The sequence below is a fragment of the Pholis gunnellus genome, assembly GCF_910591455.1.
Source record: "Pholis gunnellus genome assembly, chromosome: 18".
NCBI lineage: Eukaryota > Metazoa > Chordata > Actinopteri > Perciformes > Pholidae > Pholis > Pholis gunnellus.
In genome coordinates, this window is record NC_136545.1 from 11,597,660 (window position 1) to 11,622,064 (window position 24,405).

At 42.5% G+C, this 24,405-nt stretch overlaps 2 protein-coding genes across 2 annotated transcripts; one reads left to right on the forward strand and one right to left on the reverse strand.

Annotated features, from left to right (window-relative positions):
- Window positions 1-6,209: 6,209 nt before the first annotated feature.
- On the forward strand, window positions 6,210-9,608 carry trim69 (tripartite motif containing 69). Its single transcript, XM_079179460.1, has 6 exons — window positions 6,210-6,898; window positions 7,248-7,343; window positions 7,596-7,829; window positions 8,515-8,537; window positions 8,624-8,739; window positions 8,821-9,608. Exons 1-6 carry the CDS (start codon window positions 6,269-6,271, stop codon window positions 9,363-9,365), a joined length of 1,644 nt encoding a protein of 547 aa, XP_079035586.1. The 5' UTR covers window positions 6,210-6,268; the 3' UTR covers window positions 9,366-9,608.
- Window positions 9,609-11,255: 1,647 nt separating this feature from the next.
- LOC306710789 (bone morphogenetic protein 1-like) lies at window positions 11,256-23,234 on the reverse strand (the record flags this gene model as incomplete). Its single annotated transcript, XM_079179480.1, has 20 exons — window positions 11,256-11,390; window positions 11,474-11,724; window positions 11,929-12,142; window positions 12,238-12,365; window positions 12,698-12,823; window positions 13,478-13,658; window positions 13,776-13,936; window positions 14,989-15,114; window positions 15,197-15,392; window positions 15,577-15,722; window positions 15,851-15,967; window positions 16,131-16,233; window positions 16,763-16,878; window positions 17,081-17,205; window positions 18,216-18,321; window positions 18,455-18,633; window positions 19,109-19,226; window positions 19,364-19,513; window positions 19,609-19,701; window positions 23,102-23,234. 20 exons carry the CDS (start codon window positions 23,232-23,234, stop codon window positions 11,256-11,258), a joined length of 2,904 nt encoding a protein of 967 aa, XP_079035606.1.
- Between the last annotated feature and the right edge of the window lie 1,171 nt (window positions 23,235-24,405).

Below are 24,405 nucleotides of genomic sequence, written 5' to 3' on the forward strand. Positions count from 1 at the left end.
AACAGTTCAAAGTAAGGTCCTGAAACAGACATATTACATGTCTGAAAAGGCAGCGTCTCGCACAGAACCTAATATAAGCACCATTTCCTCTAATATAACTTTACATTAAATCCTTATAGGTTGGACAAGTTACATATTTGTAATCATATGGTGGTATGACATAACAGTAGGTTTGTCAAGATCTGCTTTGATAGCCTTCTATGGTCTCATGACAGCTGGACCAGCAGCAGGAGTAACTTACAGACATCCAATCAGCTTGCGAGTATGGATAATAAGATCCATACCTCCGTAATCAATCCTCAAACGCTGAGAAAAAAGTGATTATCTTTATGTGGTTGCAGGGGTCTCGCAAATCCCTCAGACTCTTTGCACCTACATGATGCCAGGAAAGGATCAGTTTATACACAGTTCTGTAAAGTGTTGCCTTTTTTGTGCATTATACAGATTTAAGAAATATCAAAAATGTTTAGAATGTGCTTAGTTTCCAGAAAAAGAGTGAAATCTAATATGCTTGTAACATGAGCACTTATGAGAATAGGGACATGCAAGCTCTCGTTTCCAGTTATTTTCACCACACAGAACATCTTCTCATCTCCCCATGGATGCACACTCAGTGTTTCAATATTCTGATTAATATTTCAGTGATAAAAAAGCTTAACATTTCTGAATTTATGATTTAAATAGCACAACCAATCAACCGTTTACTAATCCAAAGATGGTAACTGTGATGCTTTTGTGCTTCAATTACTTTGTTTTCTATGGAACCGTCTTTGTTGGACTGTGTTTTTCACTTTTACGAGGGTGCAATTGGAAAGGTTTGTAGAGAAAATAGATAGGGCTGCTATCTGGGGAGCTCCTCCATCCCCCTCGGTCGTCTTTTTGAATGTGAAAGGACGCCAACGCACACAGAACATCGAGAATGTCGCTCAATAATTCACACTCCTTAAAACCGCATCAATAAAAGATCAGAATTGGCTGCCACTGTGGGGTGAAAGATGACTTTGAATAAAACACTAAGACTGATACTTGATGGACCCTCCAAAAGAACAAACAGACACGTACTGTACACACACACGGAGTCATGAAATTCATTCTTGAGTTAACCCAATAGTATATCAAGCAAATGATAAAACATCAGTGAAGCTAAATCATCTGTGACCCATTTTAAAATTTCTGAAAAACTGGTGATTTGGGGTCTTCACATCCAGAGCGCTGTATTATTCAAAGGACTGAAACCATTCGTGGTGAGTAGTGAGATGCTCCCTGTGATCATCTAAGTCTTAATGAACGCTGTGGGCGACCATCCTCCACTGATCATCACATATGCTACCGTTGCGAGCACACACACACACCTAAAGCAAATTCCACATATCACACACCCTGATATCAGTCAAGATTGTTAGTTTCTTCCAGCGCAGTTGCAAACACCATCCCAATAGTGTATTTAAATTTAGCTGACAATACCTCTGCACTTTAACTTAAAATAAATGTTGAATGCAGAACTTTTACTTGTAACTGAATATGTTTATGTTATTACAGTATAAAGTAAAGAAAGCTACTTCTTCCAACCCTGGAAACTACAATGCATTCCTCACTAAAATGAACAAGTCCAATGCTTTTCTCTCTTTAATGCTCACTCAAGTGTTATGACTTTCTGCTGCTGATAAAAGTACAAAGATCTAAAAAAGTACTATAGCTACACTATAAGCACATACAGGAATATTACAATGATGAACCACTCTGCATGCTAGTCTATCCCTGCAACAAATAAAATCAAAGCATATAGCAATACATGTTTATTGTACCTGCATTGCGTCTGGATGTGTGTTGCCGTTGTGCAGAACAAATCGCTGCAATCCTTCTCCGCTCGCGCTCCTCAAACGACTCGGAGGTGATCTGCAGCAGCATGCAGAGAGACGGAGAGAAAAAAAGCCATTTGAAGGAGGAGCAGAGCTGCTCAGAAGGCTGAGCTCACACACCGAGCCGGGGATAAACACTATAAAACTACAATCATCACAGCAGATTAACAAACGTTTAAACCTGAAGAGTCAAAGCTTGAAAACACGATTCAGTCAGCGGTCTGCGGGAGAGTCCTGATCCTCAACAGATCTCAACAGAAAGAGCATCAAAGCCTGAGCTGCTCTCAACAAGTGAGGACGAGGCAAACGGATTTATAGAGCGACAGGAGGAGGTGGTGATGAGGTGATCACATCGTGACACGTGTTATTAGAAATGCCAGACATATTAAAACCTGCAGTGAAGGTGTATGAGTCCAAACTCAGACGGGCCCCAACAGTGCGACTCTCTGAGGAAATTAAAAAGGATTGTTGTGTTTCATACTCACATACTGTCCAAACAGATTTGCTGGTTTTATGGCTCAGTGCACCTGGCTGTCTCCTGCTCAGTTAAAATAATAAAAATAGAAGATTTTATTGAATTAACTCATTTACTTTTTAGCACCATTTTTTGTGCTTATATATAAATATTACAATAGTTATTGTGGGGTGGTCTCCCTCACACATGATGGTGACTTTAGGTGGATTGTTGGTTGGTTTGTTCTTGCCAACTGTTGTTAAACTATAAAAAACAACACTTCCCATCAACATTGAATAAACAGGTTGCATTTAGGTTCATGATGTCCTGAAACCAGTCTAAAAACTTACTTTGATTTGACTTTGAAATGTAATATTATAGCCCAGTGAGAGCACACTCTGTGCTTGTGCACCTGCTTCTGTCCACGGTTTCACATTAACTTGGAAGGTAAACGAATACGAGCGCAGGAAGCGGCCTCCTGAGCCCAAAATATGCCCCGACATTGTTTCTGCATCTGCTTAAGTGCCTCTTCTCAAATTCTATAAAAAGTCATGAGGACGAGGGGGCGCTTGATTGCTGGGTCGGGGGGGGGAATCTGACAAAAAAACAGACATGAAGACCAACAGGGAGGGAGAGAGAGAGAGAGAGAGAGACATGAGAGAAAGACGGCTTTAGCTGATGGAAAGAACTAAATATGCATTTTACTTTCTGGGCAACAAAGTCTCATTTTATTCTAGATAAGCAATCAACACTGGACTAGACACCAGCGCTGAATTGTGCATTCTAGTGCACAATGTCTAGCAGGTAAAAATTCATTTCATCATTTTGAATTCAAATTAGATTATTAACCAATGTTCTCCAGCAACATCTCAACTGGAGAAAGTATCAGAGTATTAGTATTCAGCCTGTCCTTGTGCCTCTTATCTTCCTACAGGTCGCTCACTCCTGCAGAAACTGAGGTTATTTTTAGCCTCACAAGTTCCAGAGAGCCTCCCGTCTCCCCAGCTGATGCCTTACACATCAGCTCAGGGTTTAATTGAGGGTGTGTGTTCAGTGCAGATGTGCCTTCTCTGCGAGCGTTTGTGTGTCTGTGAAAGGGAGTGTCTTTTATTTTCTCTCTGTCCTCATAAATGTTGCATTTTCCTCCAGAATTTGTCAGTAACACTTGCATGCATGGCTGCACACAGTTGTGCACATATTCACACTTTGTCTCCAGCTGTGCCACAAATAAGCCACTGCTTCTCCTCCTTTGGTATGAAACATGATCATAGCCTTGAAATGTAATATTGCAACCTGTTTATGGTGTATAGAAAACAGAGTGGTGTTAATGCAATGGAGAAGATGAGGAGAAACAGCCTCATAGCAAAGAGGACATTAAAGGTTTGTCATTTTTTTTACACTCTGTGGTTATATAATGCTTTTCCCCAAACGTTCAAACATAAAGCAACAATATAAAAGGTATCAAAATAAACAAAACTACACACTATACACTAAAACACATGCTCTGAATGAAATGCTAACATGCTAAGCAGGTAATCTGTTAATCTGCTGTTGTATTTTTTACAGTATGAGTTTTAGGGGTTTAGTGCTTCACTCTCTTGCAGTTTAGTTTCTTTTTTTCACACTGGACGCAATACTATAACCACTTCACTTCCCCTCTGCTGCACCGCACTCACATTTTACTGACCCATGAAGTTTAGAGGAATCATAATGCCAAGGCATGTCAACGTTTTAATTAACTCAACAACCCTAATCTGCCCCGTGTGTTAATTATGTGTGTGCAGGTCTGAGCAGCTCTGAAGATGCTCCTCGTTATCCGGGACCACTGAAGGTTACAAGTTAATTACACTGTCTGCCATCAATTAACTTACGGAATGCAGTGAATAAAAGTTTTAGATGATATTGCCATTTTCTTCATGCGTATATTTCCCACTCATCACACAACAGCCATCCCATCTGACCTGATTCAGTGCAGGGTGATTGGATTGGATGGTGTTTGACGTGCCTTGTGTCATCTTACTGTGTTCCAACTTTCACATGTGGTTAAGTAAATAGCTTGTGCAGGAGAGGTAAGAAGCTGTGAACATATGCAAAGACCTGGGAAACTCCAGGAAAGATAAACAGAATTCTATAAAATAAAAATACTACGGGAGAGAAAGCGTTTGCCAGTTTCATTGCTGTCAATCATCCCAATTGGAGCAGGAGTCTTTGTCTTTGTTTGAGGTAATATGTAAACACATAATATGAATCTGTAAAGCGTTTTGCAGTTGTGGAACATGTAAGACACGCCGCTCCACAGGGTTTCATACCTGTAAATGTTCAGCACCACAGACAGCGACTGAGTTCAGAGGTCACATCTGCGATCGTCCTGGTGGTGCACTAAACCGCAGGGAGAGGAGACAGAGGTGACCTACTACTGGAGCGATGACTGATGGCACACCGGCATCGCCTCTCCACAGATTTGACCACGCCTGCTGATTCACACACAGCTTCATCAGCTCCTCATCACCATCTTTGCCTTGTACTGTGTCTGTGTGAAACTAAACGGTGAGGGGTTTCTGGTTGGAGGAGGATGCACAATGCACAGAGAGTGTTTGTTTCTCCTTTGCTTTCCATTATTTAACACTTGTGCGCTCTTCTTGTTTTCTTTGAGCCCCGGGACCTCAGTGCGACTAGATCTACTAAATACCTACCTGCTATACATACGCTGTACAATTTTATTTATTTAGTTATTTGCACTTAAGTCTTATTACTTCACTGCATTTTGAAAATAGATAGTTTGATTACCAAATATTGTATCACAAAAAACAGTATTATAAGCATGAATTTCAATCACTAACTGGTGTTATTATATTTTTTTGGTACTATATAATAATTCCTCTTTCTATAATCTTTCAGTTTGGACACCAGATGTCACCATTGGCCATAACATGACAAGTTAGCTGCTGATCTGTTTGCGTCTCAGTTCAACAAAGAGACTCAAAACTCACCAGATAAGTTGTTAAATGTGCTACATTTGTTCATCTTTCTCTTTCTTGCACATGCATTTCTAAATTTACATAATCCTAGTTTCACTCTCCTGACCTTTGATTATGTTCCAGTGTATAATCATAGGATGTCTCTATTGACTTTACGGCCGTACAGGGTGATAAGCCTGATGTAACACACCGTAATATTGTAACTGTTCACATGCTGATATGTGTCACGGCGCTCTCTCTTTAAAGCAAGTCACATAAAAACACTCAACTAGCATGTTGTAAATAAACTCATTTACTAGACAGATGTTCCAGCCTTCAGGGACAAAGCTGTAACTATCTGTCCTAATAACTGGATCGGGGAAAAGAAACTCTGGGGATGACTGCAGTATTTGTCCATGGTGGGGCTTTCTGCCTGCAGGACGTTTTTTCTGTCTCTGTGTAAATCTCCTAATGGTTTTGTTTACCCTTCAGCGACAATAATTACTTACTGGGCAGAGAGCGCTGCCGTAAAAAGAAACAGGAAATCTGTTACTGTTCACAAATGTCTTCTCTCTCTCTCTCTCTCTCAAACACACTCGTGGTTGGTCTCACACACCCAAACACACTAAAATGGATTTACATTTTTCTGCAGTTACTCTACAGCAGATTAAGAGTTTAGTGGAGCAGGACTTTCTTGCACTTACTGGCCAGACTTCACAAAACAAACATGCCAAGGATAGAATATCTACGGTCCGCCTCGGTTTCCTGGCTAACATGTGACGTCAGTCTGGATGGAAAAGGGGGGGGGCCCATTGAGATCCATTCACTATCTGCTGAGGATGTGAGAGGCTGTGGCTGCTTCTGCACCACCCACTTCATTTCCCCACAATCAACAGGAAGACTGGAGGCCAAGGAGAGCGGCCACACTCTGCAGGAGAGGAAGGACGTGGAGGTCCAGCTGTACAGTCAGAACAAAGGAAAACAATCAAGGCAAAGGAATGAGCGAGAATCAGAAAGAAGTGAAGAAAATCCAGACAGTTTATCTGCAGAACTTGGAAAAACTAAACCAGGGGATAAAGCCAGAGAAGAAAATTTGGAAACCAAAGGAAGGAGACTTTGCTGCAGTGATGGAAAAGCTGCGACAGCCTCCCATCGCTGGAAAAGTAACCAAAAGCTCAGCACACAGAATCAGCAGAGATCTCACCTGCTCCATCTGCCTGGATCTCTTCAAGCAGCCGGTGTCCTTGCCCTGTGATCACACCTTCTGCCAGGGGTGCATTGAGGGCTACTGGACGGGTCCCCGGGGCCCCATTCAGGGAGGCACAGGCTCCTGCCCTCAGTGCAGGAAGGTGTACCCGGGGCAATGCTACAGGCCCAACCGCATCGTTGCCAACATAGTGGAGAGCTACTGTCACGGTCTGGAGGAGAGCGGGACTGGACCTCATCTGGCAGATGTTGGAGTGGCGGAGAGGGTTCCCGCTCCGGTCCCATGCTGCAGCAGACACAGAGAGGAGCTGAAGCTTTACTGTGAGGAGGACCAGGAGCTGGTGTGTCTGGTGTGTGGTCTCTCCCAGGAGCACAGGAACCATACCATGGTGTGTGTCCAGGAGGCTGAACAGAAGTACCGGGTGAGTTGAGCCTCAACTAAACGTCTGTTGACAGTCAACGGTTCAGCAGAGTGTCAAGATCTCACAGTTGATCTGTCGAAGTTTGAATGTTCATTTTCCACAATTCTACACATTAGGATGCATCTCAAGAAGTATGCATATTTTACTTAGTGCATAGTAGAGTACACGGTCATTGTAATAGCGGGAATGTTTACTACATTGTATCTAAATTGTAAATTACAGGCGTCGATTTTTTTTATATGCAGTTTAGAATGTGTATCCATCTATTGTTTTTTAGAGTAGATGTGACATTGTATTTGAAGTGAGAAGCAGGTCGGTACATGGCGATGTTGTGTCTCTGTCTGCTCAGGCGTCTCTAAACAGCTCCATGGATTCCCTTAAAGTTGAACTCAACACGGCGCTGCAGTGTGACAGGGAAGCCGAGGACGAGGTTAAAAAGCTGAAGGTGAGAGGAAACGCTTCCAAAACACACATACGTATCATAACGCACACAGTGCAATCGCTACTGGACTATGAATGTCCAGTTCGACCCATTTAATGTAAAGGAATGGGTGTATCTGCCAAATGGATGTGATAATGTTTCTTATTTCCAGCACAGATTGTTACAGTACAACAACAAAAAAAATCCATCTTTCTGCAAAGACTGTCAGTGATTGCTATCAGTGACAATGTTCCTCGTCCTCCTCCACCCACTCAGGAGCACACCGCTGACCTGAAGCAGCGCATTGAGGCCCAGTTCAGCGACCTGCACCAGTTCCTGTACCAGGAGGAGAAGCTGCTGCAGGTGAAGCTGAAGACGGAGGAGCGCAGAGAGCTGATCCGACTGGACGAGCACAAGGCCCTGCTGTGTGTGGAGATCTCTCGTCTGCAGAGAGCCGTCCACGAGATAGAGGACAAGCTGAAAGAGCGGGACGCCTTCACTCTGCTCCGGGTAGGTTCGGCTCATACGAACACATCACGCACGATGAATACTGTCCATCTGGAAATTATTTACAGCATGACGAGTCAGCTCTGGGGATGATTACGAAATGCTGAGCTCTGTATTTCAAACTTATTTGTTTCCAGAACTATTTATATCCTAATGACACACTAGAGATCACACAGCGGAAGTTAGCTTTATACATCATTCAGTCTTGTATTTCAGTGCCAAAAATGCTAAACAAGCTCCAACATTAACACTCAAGACTTAACCGAGCAGGGTGTGACCATTGTGGCTTTCCTGTTTCAGTTAGTACACTATTCTTAAAAGGCCACGGACATATCGATCATGTCAGTCTGCATGTATTTGAAGTGTACCGTTTTAGAAAATGTTAACACTGTTGCTGCTTTTCTAATAACAAAAGACTTGAGCAGTGAGTGGGGACAGGATGTAGGCCAGTGATCTCACTCGTTGATCTGGAGGATAAGGAGTTTAGCTCAGGCACGGGGGCCATACTCCAGGCAACGGCTGTGGGACTTTCCCCCGGCCACAGGGAGATCCCACAGGGTGGTGGATAGCGTGAGCTCAGACGTTGATGTAATGTGGAAAAAAAGCGTTCTCCCATTTCACATACAACAAATCTAATCACCGGTCTGCGTCTCTCTTGTCCTGTGTTTATTCTCGTGTCTCGTTTCAGAGCATCAAAGTCCTGCTCCAGAGGTGAGTGTGGGAACGGATTTCTATCCTGGATGGGCTTTCGTCTTTTGTTCTCTCTTCACTGTTCTGACTCTTGCTTTCGTTGGCAGGCCTTCGCTGAAGTTTGAGAAACCTACGTTTACGCCGCCCAGCCTGTGCGAGGGCCGGTTTGCGGGGCCCCTGCAGTACAGAGTGTGGAAATTCATGAAAGCAAGCCTTTATCCAGGTACTTGAAGTGACACTTTAAGCCCCCATCTGATATCAAAGAATCATTTAAATGTTTGGTAATTACTTTTCCTGTTTTTAGTTCCAGCAGCCATCACGTTTAACTCCAGCACGGCCAACCCGTGGCTCAGCCTGACCTCCTCCCTCACCTGTGTTCGCTACCAGACCTTTAACCACACCGTGCAGGACAACCCCTCCAGGTTCAACGCTGCCCTGTCGCTGCTCGGGAGCCAGGGCTTCACCCACGGGCGACACTACTGGGAGATTGAAGTCTACAGCAGCACAGTCTGGACGGTGGGGGTGGCCCGAGAGTCGGTGCCCAGGAAGGGAGTCATCAAGGCCCTCCCGGCCAACGGCTTCTGGACTCTCTCCCTCTCTTACGGGATTCAGTACATGGCTGGCACTTCGCCCCCCACCGTCCTGTCCCTGGATGAGCCGCTGGTCCGGATCGGAGTGTACCTCGACTACAAGAGGGGCCTGGTGTCCTTTTACAACGCGGAGTGCATGACACACCTCTACACCTTCAGGGAGACCTTCACTGAGACGCTGTACCCTTACTTCAACCTGGGCTTTCTGGATAAAGTGCATGAAAATGAGCCTCTCAAAGTTTTCCTACCAAAGATTTAACGAAACAAAAACAAGGTGATCAAAATACAACTGAAGAGGGACCACAGAGGTGAAAAATTACCAAACAATAATGGAAAATGTACTTTCCATTGTACAGAATTAGAGCAGAGTTGTGATTTTGCAATGTACATTAGAAATTAGAACCATCTGTCCAAACAGATGTATCTTAAAGGGGCCACGTGGAGTTTTCAAACAAATAAAAGTAACGTTTAAATTCAGCGTTACTCACCAAATATCCTTGAGGTGTAACATGCATTTCCTTCCTCATAAAACATTTGCAAATATGATTTTCATTGCAGCATTGGGCATTGTGTCTGCAGGAGACCGGTGTGCTCCTGTGTTTGCCAGCTTGCGGTCTTCTTCTTATCTGACTTTGCTGTTCCATTAGAGTATATATTTGTGTGTCATCGCCACCTGTTGATCAGTGGTCGGACTGTGCATCACATAAAGAAAGCAGAAACCAACTCACTGGAAAGTAACAGTAACACATGTTGTAAAGTTTGTAGACTGGATCTACTGCCACACATTTCATTTCAGAGAAGCTGTGCTTCAGTGAAGAAAGTGAAACTTTTTTTTAATGATTCAATAATCTTTCTTGTGCATGAAACACTAATACATTCAATAAAATATCTTAATCGCTCTATACTGTGATTATCATTGTTAAATAAATGTACATTATGCTTTAGTTGTTTAGATGGTGTCACATCATACAAATGATGTATTTGGTGCATTCAGGGACCTTGGGAGATGTTAAGCTTCTTTGGTAGCAGAACGATTGTGAGAGTGAGACTTATTAGCCTTTTTCATGTGAACAAATGGTTTCAGTTTTGGATATCTACTTTGTACTTGTCGTGCTTGATGCCTTGACTGTAACAACTGTTTTTACCCTGACTGATCCAACATTTTAATAAAAGCATTTATTGAAACTTTTTCACCCCCAGTGCTCTTATTCCATTGTATATGTGCTGACTTAATCCCTCTGTTCTTTCTTTGACCCCAGTCATGTTGTGTGTGTCCTGTGAGGGAATTTCCTCCTTTAATACCAGGCTAACAAAGCAGCGGTTCACTGTCCTCTCTGGTTTAAAGTTGCTCCTATGACCACACCCTGTAAGATCCACCTGTAACCACACCCACCGCTGATGTCACAGTGTACTGACGCCCACCAGAGTACACGTCCACATCACTGGAGCCAGTTAAGAAATAAAGTCACTGGTGATAAAGCAAAATCAAGATTGTCAGCGGGTGTTAAGTTACTGTTTAAAATCAGTATGTAAAGAATTACTGATGAGCATTTAGAAGGGAAATGTACTGCACTGCTGTGTGTTGCAAGAGAATATAAAGCACAGAAACCCAATTTAAAATACTCAAACTATAATGTGAGGGAATGTTAATGTACTTCAAAAATGTAAATTAAAAATATTAAATGAAACACCAGGTCTGATTTTAGCAAAAAAACAGAGCTTTGATGAATCGCTTTTGTCCTCCATTATTATTATTATTACGATTAATAAATTCATTAGAAGTGAACTTTTAACCACAGACAGTAAAAGGTGACATTATGATAAAAACAACAACAAGAAAACTATATCACATATACATTTTATATCTCAACACTGTCCTATGACGTAATCCGCTCCTTACAGACGCTGGATTTACTCAAAATAATCACTGCAAACTAGTCCTCGCCTCTCATCCTATAGAGCTAAATAACAAGAAGAGTAAAGAAGCAATTCTTGTGCATGGCTTCACCCCGTCTAACAGATGTGAATGTAAAGTATGCGGGGTTGGTGTTTGTGGTATCAATCCATGCATTCACTCCTCGCCTGGAGATGGGTGTGTCCGACCAAATGTTAGGGGGGAAGTCTCCATTTAGGTTGTGGGGTAGAAGAGTCACTTGCTTGCGTGTAACGTGTCCTGGAACTTTGTGCTGGTGTAGCGTGCATGAAAGCCTTTTTTATTGATGCTGTCATCTGAGTGAAACTTTAAAATGATGGCGTCCCCGGCTGAGTAGACTTCCTCTGGGGCCTTTGTGGGGAAGAAATGACAAAGGTTTTTGAAGAATAATTTAATTAGTGTTAACTACACGAGTCTGATATTTCTAGCCTTACCCCAGATCCACAATATCGTCCCAGCCTCGGAGACTTGATGTCAGCGCCGTCGTACAGCTCCACGTAATCATACCCACAGTCGGCCTCCTCCTCGATCTCGAACACTTGGAAGATGATCTCCACTCCGTATCCCTTCTCAGCGGAGACCACCCACAGACAGTCGGAGCCGCCCGGGTAGATGTTATCTCCAAACTGGGCATGAGAGTAGAGATCTTTTGTCTTGACCTCGGCTTTCAGGCTTCCTCCACATTCTGGGAATTCACAGCCACAAAATTAGAGGGTCAAAAAGAGGAGCTCGTAAAAGTGATGAAAGAATGCAGCTCTCTAAACACAGCAGGAAACAACCCCAGAGTTGAAATGACACATTTGGGGTGTTCTATTCTGTCTCTAAAGTGCCATTTGACTCGTTTTCCAGGCTTTTTGTTGTTGCAGAAAGTTTTGGTTGCTTTGCTTACCTGCTCTGTATGAAGCCTCAAAGCCTCTCTTCTGCACTGAGTTGTCAGAGAAAAAACGCAGGAACATTTTGTTGCCGCTGGAGATGACTGGAGAAGGCTTTTTGGTGCCACAGAAGCGCCCGAGACTCTGGGCACGCGAGTCTCGCCCGTCATAGATCTCCAGGTGGTCGTAAGTGCACTCCAGATGTGCCTCCATGTCGATCTCGTTGAAAACCTGCGAGACATTTTAAAACGCTGTGAATTACCCCCAAAAGTTGCCTTTCAAGTCTTATGAATTTGGGTCAGTTTAAAAAACACCCATTGACATACAAGTTTGATGCGATGGCCCGGGGTTGTGAACAGAGACCAGGTGCAGGCCTTCTTGCTGGGATACTTATCAGGCCAGTTGGGGCTGCTCATTGTGCCTGACACAGTGTTTACAGCATGATCACAGCCCGCTGAAAAACAACACAAAATAACATATTACAACTCAACTGGTCACATCATTCCCTCCCGGTTTTGTCCTTTGAATAGGCATCCGTCAAAAGCAATAAGCGGCTATCAGTAGTTCTTAAGAAAACCATCCTCAATGAGGAAATACATGCATGTAAAAATAGAATATAACAAAGTAAGAAAGTTCAACGCCCAGCCTCATGACTTTAAATGAACCCAGCAGCTGTCAGCTGATTCTCGTAACATCAACCACAGGCTAGTCACGACTTTCTGTTATCTGAGTGAACTGACCCTTTGAGTCAAACATACGAGTGCACAGCAGAAACACCTACGGTACCTTCCTTGCAGTCGTGCTTATTATCGTGCAGCATGAAGCCGCTGCGGCACTGACAGCTGTAGCTCCCGAAGGTGTTCACACATTCATGCTGGCAGCCTCCGTTTTCTTTGGAGCACTCGTCTATATCTGTTGAGATGTTTAAAGAGTTTTTTTATTCAAAATTCCTTTGCACAACGTGTAGATGTGTCACAACAGGCTGCAGAACATGTCAAATTAACAATTTAGAGCATTATCGGCCGCTGAGCGCAGGCACAAAGGCTTTCTGTGTTACTCAAAGAGGAAGAATCTGCAGAATGAAAAACTGATTGAGATGTTCCTATGGGGAGTTTTATTTGGACTATCAATATTTCTTCAATAACAAAAAGAGAAATGCAGTAGGATTTTTTGGGGATAAAAAAATATAATTATTTCTAAAGTAATCTGTGGTCTGATGAAGCAAAACACATTTATTTAAGGTACGTCACTGTCTGCATAATTTATTATTGTGTTGAATATAATTTTTTGCACTGAAATATTCTTTACAATAATAGAAAAAACACTATCCTGCAACGTTAAAAAAGAATAAATGTGAATGTGACTCTGAATGTGAAATTAAGAGATTTATTTGATTTAAACACCAAGCAAGATACTAAATTATTTAGTTGTGCAAAATAAAATGTAAGACAACTGCACGCCTGGTTATGGATTGGGGTGATGATTTGCTCTTTTTTACTGTGCACGGTCGGGGACATTACGTACTTACTATTATCCTTCCTCAACACTTCACTCCTCATGACTTACCGGAGAAGAAGTGAGCCTTGAAGCCCCTCTTGGAGACGGTGTTGTCAGACTTGAACTCAATCCTCATGTTGTTTTGTTGGGAGGTGATGACCTCGGGCTTCTCCGCTCCACAGAACTTCCCGTGAAGCTCCGAGTCCGAACTCAACCCACTGCGCACCTCCACATAATCATATTTACACACCTGATGGTAAACACTGGACAATTTTACTCACTACAGAGGAAAAAGACGTGGCCTGTGAAATTATGATGATTTAACAGTTTAACAATATATAGAAAAACATCACTGTAATCAACTTACGTCATTCCCTTCGGTCTCGAACACATCGAACACCAGAGTGATGCGATACTGAATGGGTGCCACCAGCTGCCACACGCAGTTCTTGTTGGGAGGGTATTCTTTGGGCCACCCGGGGGTGGTGAGGGAGCCATTCAGCTTGGTGATGAACCCGCCACAGGCAGCTGCTGGTGGGAGAAAACACTGATTTTAGTGGTTGAAGTGTGAAAAACATTTGGAAAACACAAGTTACATCACCCATTTGTGAATTCTTATTTAATCATTTAACTGTAAAAGATTACCTATTAATTTGTGGGTTTTCTATAACAAAGAGATGTAAAGAAATAAAGTTATAACCAAGTATAACTGATACAATAAGAGATAGTGTACTGGAATAAACCAGTGGAGATCAAAGGTTGCAGAATCAGATCATATTTATTTCTATAAAATCCAAGAAATGTACCAAATTGTAATGTGGGGAAATGTAATTCCTATTTGTACGGTTTAGATATGAATCAAATCAGTGGTAACAGGCTGTCTGGGCTCATAAAGAAGTTGCAGTGAGTACTGCCCTCTCGTGGTAGAAGAGAGAATACCAGGCATTCATGTCTCAACTGTGCAAAAAGAGACGAGGATGCCAAAGTGTTCGTTTGAGCACTTGTACGAGTTTTAAAATCCGGATTAACGGATTGTCATCTACCTTTGACTTTATTGTCTAAGTTGATACTTCCCAGTTGCAGATCTCAGGCCTGTCTGAGGTTTTCTCATTTTTGCAGGAACTCGATTCAACAAATTCAGAGCCTGTTGATTGGGTTCAGTTCAGCTGTTGAATGGGCCTGAGGATGAATGAACTCCAGTGGAAACAAATGTCAGATGTAGGTAGTTTGCTTTGCTTAACAGAAAGACTGTAAATCGGTGCCGATAGGTGGATTTAATTACATTTGACCAGAGCCATGCTGTTTCCCCTTGTCTTTAAGCTAAGCTAAGCTAAACCAGTTGCAGGCTGTAGTCTTAACTTTAACAGAAAGATACCAGGGAGGTATTGATCTTCTTAATTTACTCTCCTCCAGAAAAGTGAATAATTGTATTTCCCAAATTGGCATACTTTTAAAAAAAAAGTATTAAAGTAGACCACCATGATTAAAAGTGTGCGCTGGATATACGTCACAGTGACAGGGGGCCTGCAGACTGCAGACTGGAGCTGACCTCGCTGTGTGACGTCGTGCTCTATACTCACTCTCACAGCTGCGTCTGTCGGCTGCCAGCTCGTATCCGGGGTCACATGCACATCTGTAGCTGCCCAGTGTGTTCACACAGCGCTGCTCGCAGTGACCGTTGTTCGGTCCGGAGCACTCATCCATCTCTGACAAATGAAAAATCATCAAGATGAAAACCAGAAGTTCTTGTCTTTGCTGGCCATTTTTTAACTGACGTCACTTTCTGACCTTTAAAGAAGTTGGCCGCAAACCCGGCTTTGTTGACCGAGCTGTCGGACACAAACTTCAGCCAGAGCCGGTTGGAGCTGCTTTTGATGTCGGCAGGTTTGTCGTAGCCGCAGAAATGGCCGAGCAGCGGGCTGCCCTCTGAGCCGCCGTCCCTCACCTCCACGTAGTCGTAGGCGCAGCTGTCATGCCTCTCAATCTGCAGTGGAAGCAAGGACAATGAAGTTTGCAAAGCAGGTGAAAGTGATAGCGGTGTCTTCTTGCCTTTCGAGGAATGGGCAATTGAAACAAAAGTAAGAGCAAAAGAAAAATTAAAGCTCCAAGGAGACATGTCCTTGTTTTTTTAACATGTAAACAATCACAATAACATGATTGATTTTTACCTCAAACGACTGAAAGGAGAGGCCAACATCGAAACCTTCTGCTACTGTGATTTTCCACACACACATTTTGTTGGACTGGTAGTCATCGGGATAGTTGGGGGACTGGATCTGGCCGCTGTCCCGCTTCACCTCTCCCCCACAGATGGCTGCGCAGGAGGTGAGAAGTGATTTGTTTCATTCAGAGATATCCATATTTCTACCTTCAGTTGTCTACATTATAAAGTAGCGTATGTAGAACGTGCATATTAAGATGCACGCGTTATCAAAGTCGTACCTTCATACACAGCTGAAAAGCCTTTGCCCACCCAGCTGCTGCTGCTTCTGAATTCAATCCACAGTCGACTGTCGGTGGAGATGATTGAATCTGGAAGTGTGTCCCCACAAAAGCGGCCTGCCAACGTACACGAAAAGATCATACTTCACATTGCTGACTACATGACACAGGAATGACACGGCATCACGTTTTTGGATGATGCTCAGAAGAGAGAGAGAGAGAGAGAGAGAGAGAGAGAGAGAGAGAGAGAGGAGGTCTGCTGTCAATCACAGTTAACGACCTGTCAGAGGAGCTTTTCTCCAGAACCCGTCCCGGACCTCCACGTGGTCGTACCAACACAAGTGACTCCTGAAGAGGTCCATGGAGGTAAAATTCAGAACAATCTGAGAGACAGAAGACACACAAGGAGGACAGAATGTCAGAAGGATGAAAAGGGATATAAATATTTAACATCCATCTAAATTAAACAGTGTTTTCCTGATGTTGTTACTTCTTGATTTGAACAATGTGAGCTTGTCACGCACTGAAAGCTGAATAATATAAGTGATTCACTCTAATTCATCATTTTAAACGAACATTAATCCTTTGATTGAAATGTGTTTTTAATCAAAGTAGGTAATATAAATCTTAACTCACTATCTTAAAGCTGATTAATTTACCTATTGAATGATTAAATTGTCACATAGACCTTCAAAATGATGACAATAAATGGTCTAATTTGCTACATATCTGTGCATCACACCACTGCTGGTATATAATTGCAGTTAAAGAGTCTGGAGTGGACCGTATTTGTATTTGGGACGGTTAATTGAATGAACATTGTGATACGAGTAAACGTTCATTAAGCCGCTATAACTTTATAAATTTGGTGAATTGTCTTGCCCTTATTGAATAAATGCTTCCACCGCTCACCTTCTCTCCAGGAGTGACAGAAATCCTCCAGACGCAGTGAGCGTAAGCTGAGTAGCCGTTCGGGAAACCGGGAGAAGAGAAGTTTCCAGCACTTTCCTGCAGGCTTTCCCCGCACCCTTTAACAACCACAAGGTCACAAAAGACCAGAGCAATGACATTAAAGTCCCAGAATGAACAAACCAGAGGAGATTTTAAACCGCTTCCATTCGCTTTAGTGCACATTCAGTCATGATGTGTCATATCTAATTGGCGTTGATAAGTGATAAAAGTCTCAAACCAAGGTGTCATTTGGATGTATATATTTTCTGCACAGCTCACTTGCACACTTGTAGAGTTTGCGGGCTTGTGCGATGTCGCCTTTGCTCAGCCTGGTCCTCTGTCCAATAGGTGGCCTGGCTCCATTGACGTCATAACGGGGCAAGATTGTGTCCAAGAAGATGCCTCTGTTTCAGACAGATCACAAATGTGAGCAGTTCATTCTCAGAGAAGAGAAGAGTCAAAAATAAAAACATCAACTATACGTCACACGTATAGCTTGAGGAGAAACATCGTCTAACTGATGTGCAAGTTCACACGGAGACCTTTATTTTTTTTGTTCTAGGTCCGACTCCTGTTGAACACCTTGATGCTTTATTGATCGTGATAATCTCTCATGGGTTTGGAGCTCGCGCTTGCACAGTTCCCATGGCGATGCACCCATGAATGACAGGCATGTGCAAACAGAGCACTCTGAATGGGGCCTTTCGACGGTGCCAAGCTCAGCGGAGCCCGCTCCTGAATGCCAGAGGAAAAAGGCCACTCTAGCCCAAATTGTTCAACAAAGCCTGAACTGCCAGGCCTTTATTTAGCTTGGCTCGCCTCCATGACCCAGACCGGCAAAGCAGCGATGGAGGTAAAAAAAACCAAAGCACAGAGAAAAGCAACAACATGCACGAGACGGAAAATGAAAAGGAAACTAGTGTGAAACCATTTCTGTGACAAAAAAGCATCAAATCCCCTACGGAGCGTGTTTAGCAGAGCTGAATGAAGAGACAAACACCAGGTCAGTGTAGCTCAGCTGCTAACGCAGCGTGATATTAGGGGCAGTTAGGGAGGTCAAACGACCATAAAACATGTGAAAAATATACTCAATTCAAACTCTAAACTTGAGTGTAAAGGCGTTTGATCACTGATTGTCAGCTGGTGAGGATGATGGCCTGCTTAGAGGAGCAGGCTTGTGCTCTGTATGTTGCCAGTTAAAATGAACAGGCAGGGTGGACGGAGTGAATCACCAAATGCCCTGCAGTTTGGCTCTTGAGCCAAAAATGGCCCCGGTGAAGCTGTTTAATGGCCTGTTAATGTGAACCAGGGAAAGGCTGAAAACAAAGAACACCTGGGAAATAAAAGTGATGAAATCCTTGCAGTCGCAGAAACTTTAGGAAAGAAAAGCGTAAGAAAGCATCAGAACGCCAACCTGGAAAATGTATTCCTTGCGTAATGCATGATGCTGCCAAAGTCGTACTCCTCCCCGAGTGAGTCGACCTCGCCCGGCTCCATCTTCAGAAAGTTATACTCCTGTCCTATTCATACACAGAGAATCAGCCGACTAAGCGCTAGGAGAAACATCTGGGGCGTCTGTGAGCACGCACGCACACACACACACACACGCGCGAGAGTTTTCACACTTATTTCATGTCATCACAGTAACAGTACCTGGTTGGATGTTGTCTCTGATGATGCTTACATGCTCGTCTCGGTCCGGACGTGTGTGTTCGTGCCAGAAGCCGATCACGTGGCCGAGTTCATGCACCACAATGCCAAACTTATCACAGTTCTTTCCTATGGAGATGGCCTGAGGGCCGCCACCTCTCCTCCCCACGTAGGAGCAACACCTGCAGGGGGCGACACTGTTCAGCTCCAAGCGCCTTCAGAACAAACATTCATTCTTTGCTGCTTGGTTAAGAAACCACACCACCTGTGTTTGCAAGTTTAAACTCTAGTCGTTTAAACTATTAATTATAAGTCGTCTACAGTTTCATTTTTGTTGACCTTTGTAGAATGCCGGTTTTACAGCTTGAGGTTCTTAGATATCATGTTCCTACAGTCCAAGGCAGCCCCTGTCTTCCATTTATAAACGTGTACTTGGAAAAACAGTTACCTGCTGTGGCTGAAAATAACGGTGATGAGAACAGTGAAAGTGAACCAAACAATAAAGCTGTGGGCCATAAAACCAAAACAATGAGCCGAAATGAGATGAAATGCTCTGTGACTTCCACATCGTGTGAAAATGAGGCTGAGGCATTATTAATGTGTAGATATGTTGATAAATGAAATTATTAAAAAACTGTTGATGAGCTCTGAACTCACCCACAAGGTCGGTAGGTGAACACAATGTAGCTTTCTTCAGTCGTCCTCTCAGTGAATGTTACACAAGTGTGCTTCTCCCAGTGACGCATGGCCTGACGGAAAATAGCTCTCTGACTGCCTGAAAGGAATAAGAGGTTGACAGTTTCAGCGTGTCAAAACCACACGAGGCAACGAACACATGCATGGCTGTGTGTATAGCAAACAACTCCCCTGTAAGAATGTATGTATGATTCACTGTTTTCAGTGAGAACTCACCAGTGAAATTCCCGCTGATCACATACGGGATGATGCCGTCCGTCCACACTCGCTCAGGTCTGGAGGTGGCTGCTCTCCTCCTCCGACGGAGACTCGGTCTGTCGGCAGCTCTCTTAGCCCTGACGCCCTCATTGGAAGAGGAACTGTTAGCTGCAAAAGAAAATAATATTAAAAGTCCCTTTTTTTTAACTCATTCAACAGTCAGAATCATTCATAGATTAGTAAAAGCATTCCTGCTTTGATACCTGAGTCTGTGTGGTTGATGTGTGGACTGATATGTGCTTCTTTGAACATGCGCAGGTCATCTTCATCCAGGGCGATATCTCCCCAAAAGGCAGCTGGGGCAAACAGATGAACACACAGATACACAACACATGCATAAAGATGAAATTATGTTAAAGATGTACAATAAATAAGCTTTAAAATGAAGCCGCAGTTTAGCTTAAAGACTGGAAACGGGGAAACAGTTAGCCTGGTTCTCTGCCTACCAACATCTCTAAAGCTTACGCCTTATCTAATTTGTTTAATTCATACAAAACCCAGAGTGTTAAACCATGCAGTGGTTTTATGGACAGTTATGTGCAGAACTCAAATAAATTAGATCAAAAGGAAAAGTGAACTAGTGATCTTTGATTTGTTGTTTTGTTGTTGTTTTTACCTTTGGGCAGAGCCAGGCTAGCTGCTTACCCCTGTTTCCAGTCTTTATGCTAAGCTAAGCTAACCATTTGCTGGCTGTAGCTACAAGATTGACATTGATCTTTTTGTCCAAAGCTCGTAAGACAGTACATTTTCCAAAATGTCAAACTATGTCTTCAAGAAAAGTGTTCTGTAAGCAGAAACCTTGATCTGAGGTAAATAAACTTGTCCTACTTTTTCATACTGTAAGCCCTGGAACCCAAATGTACACACATTAGCTCATTATTTCACACTCTCCAACTATTGTGCTGTTTGAGTAGTGGGTGAAATGATTTGCTCCACACAGACAAAACCAGTTTCTACTTATTTTTAAACTTTATCTCTGAAGTTCAGTAGTTTTTTTTCTCTCTGCTGCAAACAGGAGCCAAAACTAACTTCATGCTTCACTGTGTGTGTAAGTGCACTTCTCTGCCCTGAAAAGAAGTCTGAACGGGACTCCATGTGTCTGTTTGATCAGCAAATACACCTCCTGAGCACACAAACCGAGACATATTGGAGTACTGTCCAGCTACTGGGTCATTTTAAAGAATGAAGACGTGAACTGAATACTTTACAGGATTGTGATCACACTGTACTGGACTCAATCTACTCAAATGGCAAAAAAAACATGAAACACATGAAGAACAATTGTAGGAGCTTCATGAAAATTGCATATATATAAAGTCTGCATAGTTTTATGTTGACTCTGTTGTAGTAAAGTGCATCGGTTAAGAATTGGGGATGTTTTCATATTCAAGCTCAGCAACTCACAAACTGATGAGTGTAGTCCTCCACATCGGAGCAAAGACCTTCAAAAGGTGAAGTACTGCATCGTTCAACAGCTTTACTGTATGAACTAAACATACTTCTCTACTATGTAAGGAAACGCTGAGCACTCCATCACTGCATGTTGGTTTTGTGTGTGTTGAGCAGCATGGAGCTCCCAAACATTGATCTTATCTCTTCAATGAGGCCCAGAGGGGATTTTGATAACGTTTAACAACATAATAACGTCATCTTTTCTCCAGAAGCATCAATTGACAAGTATGGATGTAGGAAAGATATTAAATATGTTCACTAAAGTATTGTTCTTAAATACAGTAGTATACAAACAATTAGTTTCACCTCAACTGGTAACAACATTAAAAAAGCTGCTCACACTTTGTTGCATCAGTTTGGCCAGTTGATTTTCCCGTAAAATAAAATATGTCACAATATGACAAATGTAAGCCAAACTGATGTCCATGAACTGTATTCCTCCGTTATACATCACATCAGACTCTTCACACATGTAAATCAAAAACTTCAGAAACAAATATTATGTCAACGACAACTAAATATGATCATATTCCTACAATGTGATTCCACTGAAATATATACAACTCTGAAAGGAGTTAGTCCGGATAATGAGTATTACTTTAAGTACATTTTACTGATACTACTTCTGTACTTTTACTTAAATTACATTTTGAGTGCTTTATTTTTACTTTTATTTTCTATAAAAGCTGTGAAAGTGCTGAAGAGTTGCAACTGAACAGCTGGAGTAGCTCAATATGTGCTGAAAAAGATGGTTCCTTTCAAATAATTCAACCTTAGCAGCTGACATTGGGAGACAAAGAAGCGCAATGATAAGAAATGTAAACATGCCATAAGCAGGAATGTTTTTTTGGGACGGAAAATTTGACTAAAGTTGGGTTGTGGGCTCCAACAAAACGTGTTGAAGTGAAAAGGAAAACCTTCAACTTCTGCCTTAAAACACAAAGCTGAACCACAAGACTCAAGATATTAATTAGAATCTCTTTATTTTCTGCGTTAGTGTAGTAAATCTAAATCCAAGCTTTAAAATGTCTGTTCTGAAACGTATAGGTGACATCCCGCACACATTTGTTTCTGTCCCCTCTATGGGTTAAACATTTAGTTTCCTCCTGTATAAATCAGGATCTCACGTTGTACTAGTCGAGCACAACAGCTCACCAGAGTCGTTCCCATTAAATACCTCATTTAGCCATGTGATGTAACAACCTTTGAAAGTCCAAATGAAAAGACGTAGCAGGCCCTGTGTCGGCCTTTGAAGTGAATTCACTCATGCAAAGGGTGACTGTAAATGACTGTCACCCCTGCAGTGTGCACCCCATGCCCTGAAGCCAGAGGGATTTCACCGGCGTCCAGCCGAGGACTGCGCTGGCACGGCCTCAATGACCTCTAGTCTCCAGGCAACTGCCTCTGAGAAGAAGAGTGGTGTGTTTTGGAAGTTTCAGAAGTCACAAGTGAAAAGGGACTCCAAGCAGCTGAAGTAATTGTTTGGCATGTTCGGTGACGGAGAAAAACAACTTGTATATTCTTCACACTGAGAACGCTCGTAGTTATTGCAACGCTACATCAATATTATGCTCATAAAATAGGATGCTTTGCTGGAGATGAAATTACCACGAAGACATTAGAAAAACTGAAGAATGCACCTATACATACATTTGTAATAATAACCTAATGATATAATATGGCATTACAAAAGGGGCCATTCTGTCACCTAGTGAGAACTTTTATTTATGATACTTGAGTACATTTAGTTGATAATACTTTTGTACTTCTGCTTAAGTGAAATGACATGACTCTACAATGGAGTATTTCCCAGTGCGGTTTCACTTCTTCCACCACCACCTTGACTTTGAACATTACTCGAGAGCTGTTGAATTAAAGGGATTTGTTTCAAACCATTATCAAAATGCCTTTGTTTTACTTTTAGCCATGATTATTAAATAGATCCCCACATAGAAATAAAAGAGCAAGTTAATAGTAGTAAAATGTACAGTAACACAAGCTTGACTGTGAAAGTATTTATTTATGTTGCTGTAATATCACATGCACTTCATTATGTCAATTAACTAACTCAGATGAAAACGTGTATGTTATTTTGTTGTTGCAGTTTTTAGCATGTAAATACTAAATGAGTGTCTTCATATTGAACTTAATAAATGTTAGCTCCATGGATATTGGCTCAATATAGACCAGAAATGAAATGCAAAAGATCAATAACGTCATAGAGTAGGTCAAAATTCACAGTACCAGCTTTGCAAGGATCTTTGTAGTCGATTGCCTCACCGAGGTAGGTAAAATTAGTGTCCACCAACTCCCAATCAGCCGCCAGAGAAACGCGCAGACTGCACAGCAGCAACAGACATGTTGGAGCGACTTCCATCAGGCTGATTGTGATTAAATATCTACGAGCGGTAAAGTTGGTGATAGAATAAGAAGAGAAAATAGCGCAAAAAAAACAAAAAAAGTTCCTCGAATGCGGCGGCGTGATTTCAGAAACTCAGCGTCTCCATTCTGCTGCAGGGATTCGCTGCCATACAGGACGGAGAGCAGAGCGCACACAGTCCACAGCGACACACACATCCATGCATCTGAAGCCAGAGGGGCGCTTCACCTGCAGGCAGATGGGTTATGCACGCTTACATAATGTGCGAGTAGCCCGAGTGTTGACCCGAGTGTTTATTTCTTTATGTTTTAGTTCCGGTGGACACTAGAGGAGAATTTTGGAGCAAAATGAACAGCTAAGATGAAGAAATAAGAGAGAAGCTTCAAAGTCTATAGCTCCTGCATATACTTTACGTGCATGCTGGGACAATTTATTTAAAAACAGTATTCATTTGGGAATTCCTGCAAATACTTTAAAAGAGCATGCTATGCCAACTCTTATTAAATACCAGGCTGTTTCTAGAGAGCTGCTTCAAAGACATTCTCAATAGGTGTTGATTCTTGACCGGATGCACCACCTGCAGGTTCCAGGGTCCAAAGGACACACACACACACACACACACACACACACACACACACACAGTGTATGGAGACACTGACTCATTAGTGCAGGAGCTGATTGAGGAACAAGCTAAAGTCCAATTTAATAAGAGAGGAAAGAATCAACTTACGGAGTGTGATGAGTTTAATGTCCTCCTCAGCTGCCCCCCAGAGCTCATTCATTCCTTGACTGATGCATGTAGTTTGCCCATTTTTTTTTAGCAAATACATTAACTGTTAAATAAATCCTGTTTTCTGATCTCCATCTGAAGTACTTTACTGCTGCACAGTGTCATGCAGTGATGGCAAGCTTAAATCCAGTCCCCTCTATAAACTGTTTTGTGTTGGCACAGACAGAAAGGACTACTGCCATGTTTTTTTTTTAATTTGGGTGAAAGGCCAAACAACTGTCACTTCAGTTTAGTTGGTTTGGTGTCAGAGGTTCTCTCTATTGAAGCTGTTAATGTTGCTTTGAGATTATCATCACTTTTTAACTGAGTCTTCTTAAGTCTGATGCAACATTCAGGTCTAAAATGGCCGATATATTTCATGCATACATAAAAGTAGAC